At 40.2% G+C, this 7,454-nt stretch overlaps 1 protein-coding gene and 1 non-coding gene across 2 annotated transcripts; both read right to left on the bottom strand.

The window, feature by feature from the left end:
- Positions 1–2,972: 2,972 nt before the first annotated feature.
- nabp1a (nucleic acid binding protein 1a) lies at positions 2,973–6,078 on the bottom strand. The gene is made up of 6 exons (XM_070914644.1): positions 5,006–6,078; positions 4,628–4,766; positions 4,373–4,444; positions 3,931–4,015; positions 3,611–3,680; positions 2,973–3,328 (listed from the first exon to the last, which is right to left on the bottom strand). The coding sequence occupies exons 1-6, from the start codon at positions 5,097–5,099 to the stop codon at positions 3,126–3,128; spliced, it is 663 nt and encodes a 220-aa protein (XP_070770745.1). The 5' UTR covers positions 5,100–6,078; the 3' UTR covers positions 2,973–3,125.
- A 607-nt stretch (positions 6,079–6,685) lies between these two features.
- On the bottom strand, positions 6,686–6,767 carry trnas-cga (transfer RNA serine (anticodon CGA)). Its single transcript has one exon. It is a non-coding gene; the product is annotated as a tRNA-Ser (tRNA).
- Positions 6,768–7,454: the final 687 nt, after the last annotated feature.

The raw sequence follows: 7,454 nt of genomic DNA, 5'->3' as shown, positions 1-7,454 counted from the left end.
ATTAAAAACAGGACTTAAAAGGAATCATGAGGCAGCCTACATTTCTTTACATTTCATACAGAATTTCTATCTATCTATCTATAATGTCCCTTTGCCTATTACATATTTCAGTGAGGTATTAAGGGCTACACATTATCAAACTGCCTGCTTGCTATGAATACATGTATCAATTAAACACCAGTCAACATAAGTTATCTAAGTTGTTCTTCTAAGGATGAAAGCACTCACCAGTCATTGTGATGTCTTCTCTGTGGTAGGCACTGAGTGTGAGACAAGGAGACGAGGAGCAAACAGGGTGTTTCTCTACACCCCTCCCATCACCCTCACCATAGGCTCAAGAATTCAAACAGGAAGATATGATTTCACATACTTGAAAGCAACATGTATCACGTCTTTAAAACATAGTTGGAAGTTGTGTTAAAGGTCACCAATGTTATATTTCTGTAGATGTAGTACACTTATTTTATAGTTCAATTATGCATTTCAATTGCCAATTTGTCCTGTACTGTATACAGGCGTTTAAATTTCCAGTCTCATTTAGATTTAGATTTAGACTTTTTATCTTGTTCTTTTTCCATTTTTTTTAAACTCCCAGCAGTTCTTTTTTACTTATGTCAAGGGTTTGTTGATACAGCAGTAGATATTTTTGTTATTCCCACACCACAAATGCTTCCGCCTAAACAAACCCATGCCACATTATCTGAATCATCGGTGTCATGAGATGTGCTGTCACATTGTATGTGAAATCGAAAGAGAAACCATTAGTTCATGCTGTGTTTATGAATTCAAAATAAACACTGGACGAATAATCAAGATGTTCAAGAAATGCAGTACATCAGAAATGTTTTTATGTCAATTTTGCCTGGTTCTCTGGTTTAGTAAAACGCCCATATTGTTTATTTGATAATAATTTTATATAGTAAAGAAATTAATATAGAAATAAAAACATATGTGTAATACTTCCATACATTTTGGCAATATGAGGTTGGCTGTTTATTTCAAAGAATAGAAGCCACAACAGCTGATGAGAGCAACAGGCTGAAACCTCTACCTGGACCTAACATGCAGTGAAATTTAAAATCCGCCAGACCACATGATGAGACTGCACTTGTGATTGACCACTGCTGCTGAGGAAGTTCCCAGCTCATGACATGCATCTGTGTTGACACACGAGCAACCAGCATCACATTTCCTGCCACACAGCTCATGTGTTTCAACTTCCAGTGTCACAAGTACTGCAATGTTATCACAAGTGGAATTACATAAACATGTTCTGAACATGTGGCTGTGGGAGCCCTGAGGGACTGGGAGAAAAATCAACACTTGGGCTACTAAACATTAGGACAGGCCTTTTGCGAGCTTTAGACAGAACTTCTTCTACAGCCCTATTCCTGTCTTACATTTCACCTACTGTGGCTCACAAAACAATATGACAGACTAAACAGACTCCATTGTGTCATTTGAAATGTGTGTCACATGTAAACTAATCTCATTTGAACAGCAGCTCCACCAGTTTGGACAACACCAGACAGGGAAGAAAGTGCAAGTGCGTAAAAAGGTGAAATGGGGCAACATCATCCTCTTAATGTTTAGGTGCTTGGTGCAACAAACGATATGAAGAAACATGTTATGTTGTATGCAAGGCATTGCTTCAAATTGGAATACTTCATGTAAAGGCTTTTGGTTTATAAAAGTATACTGTGACAAGGGAAGTTAAAATATTTTAAAAATGAGTTCCCCATTCTGTTTAATTGTGTGATTCTACCACAACCTGCGTAGAAAGAAAAACGACAAAAGGAAGCAAAAGGTACACAACCCACTGCTCAGATATAACACATAGGAGCGCCTTCAAAACTAACAAATGTAGTGTATTTTGTCGACACTAGATGGTGCTGTAGAATTAAATCGCATGAGACTTGATGGGAGGCTTATTTTAAATGCGTTAGTGGGAGCACGGCGCTCTGAAGGTGGCAGCGTCAATTTAAACTACGGCAGATCTTTAGTGGTCACTTGGTGGGTTTATAGACCTCTTCTTACAGCTGCTGTGTAGGAGTTTGACTAGGCTACTGTTAATACCACTAATGACAAACTGTGTACATCTCCAGAAAAGGTGCCAAAAATAAATACATATCTTTACTCTAGTTCCTTGCATGTTAACAGTCACAATTTGTTTGTTCAAGCCATATTACTATACAAGGCAGTTTTAAGCCTTTTCTAAGTGCAATATAACCAACTTGACATATATTTTATTGACATTAACTTGTGTCCAACTGTTAAACAGACTACAGAAAACCCAAATGTGGCAGCAGAATTACTGTAAAATTTATTCGGTGAACCGTTCCGCCAGAATTTAAGTGGCCCTGCCTTGATCAAGGTACAATTGATGGCAAACAAGAAAAACACGTCCTATGGGGAAGGGGGGAAAAAAAAAAGTTCACTATCAATCTACCTACCCATCATTAAAAATTCAAAACTAACACCTTTCCTGTCACAGAGTTACTTCAGATACAGTTACGGTTTAGAGAGAGAAGACCCTTCGAAGAATGTCGCTTGTGCATTCAGTCCAATAATTCATTTCCACCAACTTAAGGCCTTTTCCACTAAAGAGCAGAACCTGATTTCCTGATTTAAATGACAGGCAACCTTGCCCCGACATAAATTAAGAGAAGAAAGTGCATCAAGTGTTCAAGTAGGGTGTGTAGCTTGAAGGAACATAACAGGGAAGGGGAGTATGGGACAGCGTATGGGGGGGTTCACACTGGCACACAACTGGCAATTTGCAGTGATATTTAGAGGACAAGGGTGTAGACTGAGAAGGCTGACCACAACTCAACCACCATGGCTCCACTTGTATAAGAAGTCCTGCTCGTGCATGAAGTGGTAGATCACAATCACACTGTGCTGCTTACTGAGAGCGCTACGCATGACAAACGACAAATTTGACTATGTTAGCCTGCATAAAATGATGCAAGTAGTCCCCAATTTCATTTATTATTTTTGAAAGCCAATATAGGCTGTGATGGGGAAGGGGCAGAAATGTTAAAAAAAATTAAAATAAAAACAAGTGTGGCAGAGGGAAATGGGGACATCCATAGTTTTTCCAAATGACCCCCCCAACCCCAATTTCATCTTTTGGCACGCCGTGGGTCCCTGCCGTTGCTAATGGTAACTGAAGACTTTGCAGCTGTTGGGGGTCCTGCAGCAGTGACTGGTGGCGCTCCGTTGCCAGGTGACCGACCGTTGGGTCGCCCAATGCCCCCGAACGCAGGGTCACGGGGTGCACCAGGTGGTGGGTTGTTGTTGGCAAAAGGCGGCATGGCACCATTACCTGTGGGTTGACAATGTAAAGTAAGTCCTCACAGAAGGAAAAGAACAGGTGTAAATAAAATAATGATGGCTAAATTCCATTTAGCCGCTTTGGTTTCAGGGTCCTGGTACTGTGCATGCTGGCTCACTGTCACACACAGCTTTACACACACTCACAGCTTACACCAACCGTCTACAGTCATTTTGTACGGACACCATCAATGTGTACCATTCTACAGGACATGCATTACTCTGCTGTTCCCTACAAATGTGGTTATTTGCATAAAAAGGAAAATATACTGACCTGGTGGGGCAGGTGTACCTGAATTCTGATTGGGCGGAGAGTTTCCCCGCTGATTCTGGTCTGGTTTACCCTGTTAGTGGAAGAGGATGTCACCTTTAACACTTACCACCATTGGTGATGGGTTGGACTGAAGACTTATTGTTTAACATGCAAAGTTACCTGATTCAAGTTCTAATATAGGCCATCAAACAGGTATGTTTTTTTCTTTTTAGGCGTTACTCTGATCCAAGTTTTATGAATATATTTAATCCCATTATGGACACAGGGGGCGGCAACACAATTGTTAATGACATGTTGGGAGTGGGTGCATGGCTACTCACAGACTTGTTTTGCTGGTTCGGTTGGGCTAGTAGCTCTGGATTCGGTTCACTGAAGTTGGGCACTTCTGAATACACCATACAGAACCTGTGAAGACAAAACCCATGTTTCAACATAACATTCAGATCAGAAATGGTGTGTTTGGTTGGGATGAAAGTTTGAAACAATCATCGTCTAAATTTGTTTTTGTTGTTTTGAAAGGCTTGGATTTTAAATCTCTCAAAAGAGGAAATTATTACCTGGGATTACAGGTTATGTATATTAAGGTGAAAATATATAAAGCTGACAATTTAAATCTGTTTTGATGATAGAATAAAGTTGTGTGTTGATGTTCTTCAACCATCTTTTAAAATCGACATGTTACTGACAAACTTCACACCCTTGTCTTGTATGATGCTTGAGAACTTTGCTGAAGTATGAATAGATTTGTGGCTGGCTACTCACTCTCCAATCTTCTGCAGATCCCCTCCTCTTCCAGTGTATAGGGTCAGGCAGCCTTTCCATATGGATGCATAGCTAACAGAAATCACAAGTTAAAACTTATGAAAAACAAAAGATTATTTCTCCTAGGCTTAAAGACAAGTTGCTCAGGTACATAACCACCTGTCAAATGCAAAGTATTCATGCGTGCATTGATCTGTCAGTAAAAACTGAAGCACTGGTCATGCAATCAGTTTCCAAGCTTGGGAGCAATCCTACCCTCTGGTCAGCTTGATGATGTCCCCTGGCTGAATAAGGCTGCCGAGTTCGTCCCAAACAGAGATAGCAATGCTTCCGCTCTTGTCTGCCACCTTGCAGGAGCGCACCTCATGACCATCTTTCGTTTTGGTTACTCGCCCTAATAGAACAAGCAAATGCAAGTTAGATAACGGTAGACCTACTAAAAAAAACACATCTAACCATGGTTAAATTGCCAATATGTATATTTGATTGTTACGAGCTCATTAATAACAAGTCTGTAGACGGTGAATTTTACTGTAAGTGATATGGTACGTTGCCGCTGGTCCCTTTAAGAAAAAAAGACACGAGTTGATGTTATGGGGAGAGACGCTTTAGTGTCACAGTCCAACTACTCACCGATTTCCAATACGATGAATACGATATTCAGATTTTTCGAGCCAGGCTTCACATCCTTTAACAAAAACAAGGCCTCGTTTGTGGGGGTTGCCATTGTTGGCAACCACGGTTCGTTCCCTTCCTGTCACTTAAACTCTGTAACGTTAGCAATAACTGCTGGCTGTCGTTACTTTGTAATGGGTAGCTACAGCGTTAGCTTTAGCTCAGCGAAGTGATTAGCCCGTTAGCCAACTTCACCCCTACTTCAAAAACACTAACGTTATCGTGACTGTTCATAGACACAAGGGCCAGCTTCTTAGATAGTCGATTACACTCAAGTCAAATACCATAACAGCTCAGTTAACTGGCCTCTAGAAAACAGCAAACTATCAGGATGACTCAGTTTGCTGGCTAGATAGCTTTGCTAAGGAAGACTTCGCTAAACGTTAGCTAGCGCGTACTATAAGCGAGTAAGCTACCTTCTTTCCATTTCAGGATATGAATCTCTGTGAATCTTTCGTTTCCCGACTATCGCCATAACGGCAGCTTCACTCCTCACATAACGTAAATTAACGTGGGAAAAAAAACGTACCACTGTAGCTAATAAGCACTGTACGATTTTAGCAATGCGGTTGGCCCAACGTTATATGTCGAAGTCACATAAATAGTAACGTTAGTAATAAGATGACAAATCCAGAATCGCGACTCAAATTTGAGATGTTTCTGTTTTAACGAACACCGCCCAAGTTGGTGCAAGTTACACCAGTGCTTGATAAATTGTCTGTGTTGCGGACTATTTTGAGATAGTCTTTATCTCCCTCGACCATTTAGACAACTCCAGTTAACGTTGATATTTTCAAATCGATCGCATTTCCTTTGTGAGCCTCTTTTGAGTCAAAGGAACTGTTAGCTTTGCTAGCGCGCAGTCTGGCCAAATGCTTTGTTATAGGACTAGTGTGTCTAGAGTTATATCTTAGTGTGGCCCCTATAACGTTGCAGTTGTTCGAAAAGCCTGGTTATTCATGCCTAGGTTAAACAATACTAAAGCCCAAAAACGGTACTTAAAATCTGCACAAGCTGTTCAATACACGCTATCCCCTGCTTCAACAATGCCCCCAAAACCTACGTAAGGGAGTACTGCCGGTCAATTTTATCTAACTCGGCCAGTTCCATTATCCTACACAGAGAAGGGGATATACACGTAGAAATTTCTTTTTGTGTGCTCTTGTACAATCGAGTCATCGGATACTGACAATCGTCAGGCTTCTACTTGTACAGACAATGCAGTCACAAATATAAACAAACAATGTGCTTACCTGCTAACAGAAAAGAGAGAAAGTGGTTGGTTTGTACCAAATTAATTTCATTCGCAAACAACGCGAGAAGAAGAGCGCATATGTGAGAGTATAGTGTCAACGGTGAGACTAAAAATGGTGATTTCTTTTTTTTTTACATGAAGACACATTACTCTTGGATTTTATGTCGTCATGGTTAATTGTTAACTTTTATTATTAAACATCAAATGTATGCCAGTTTGACCACAGAAGTACTCACAGTGATCGGAGCACAAAATGCAGTACCGTAGTTATTCACATGTACAAAACATGTCACAGCATTACATTAGTTATATCTCAGTTTGGTTTGGTTTGCTGTGTGTAAACTTTGTAAAGCATGTATGGGGAATATCCAAAAAAGGTATAACGTCACGAACAGGATTCGAACCTGTGCGGGGAAACCCCATTGGATTTCGAGTCCAACGCCTTAACCTCTCGGCCACCGTGACAACATAAAACAATATAGTCGTAGGGACTCATTTTAACTATGAGTTGCGCAATCTGCTATTTCATAAAATTGCCCAGCAAAGATTTGTGTTTTTAGCTTGCTAATTATAGCTGTGCCTTCGATAATGACAATGACAATAATGCAGTGGATGAAGTACAGGGTGTTGGCCTGGGTTCGGACATATGAGGGAGACAAACACCATCAAAACACCTCGGCTCACCTGGGGAAGTTGAGAAACGACTCTCGTTGGCAGCATTTAACGTTATAGGTTACCAAAACACGTACGACACCACTGCATTGTTTTATTCTGTCGTAAACAACATAGCCACACAACGTAAACTCATAGGCTACACATAACCCACTTGATATACCGTTTTGCACTGAATTTGCTGCTGTACGTTTTTTTGACTTATCGCTTCTTGAATTGGAGCTTATTTGTTTGTTTGACTCCTGTGTGTTCTTTATTTGCAGAGCACTGTCTTGAATAGTTGTGTTTTCACTTTTGCATGTAGCGACATATTTGCAGACAGTTCCAATTGGAAAGGACCAGTTCACCCAAATTACAAAAATAATATTATATATATATATATATATATATATATATATATATATATATATGTTACTCTGGGTACAGAATATGCAGTCAATAGTTTTCATAGGGACTATTTCTACCTTAGAAAGTAGTTCC

The sequence above is a fragment of the Enoplosus armatus genome, chromosome 11 (genome assembly GCF_043641665.1).
Source record: "Enoplosus armatus isolate fEnoArm2 chromosome 11, fEnoArm2.hap1, whole genome shotgun sequence".
Taxonomy (NCBI): Eukaryota; Metazoa; Chordata; class Actinopteri; order Centrarchiformes; family Enoplosidae; genus Enoplosus; species Enoplosus armatus.
Note: the sequence above shows the minus strand (reverse complement) of the source record. Positions and strands in the feature narration are given on the sequence as shown.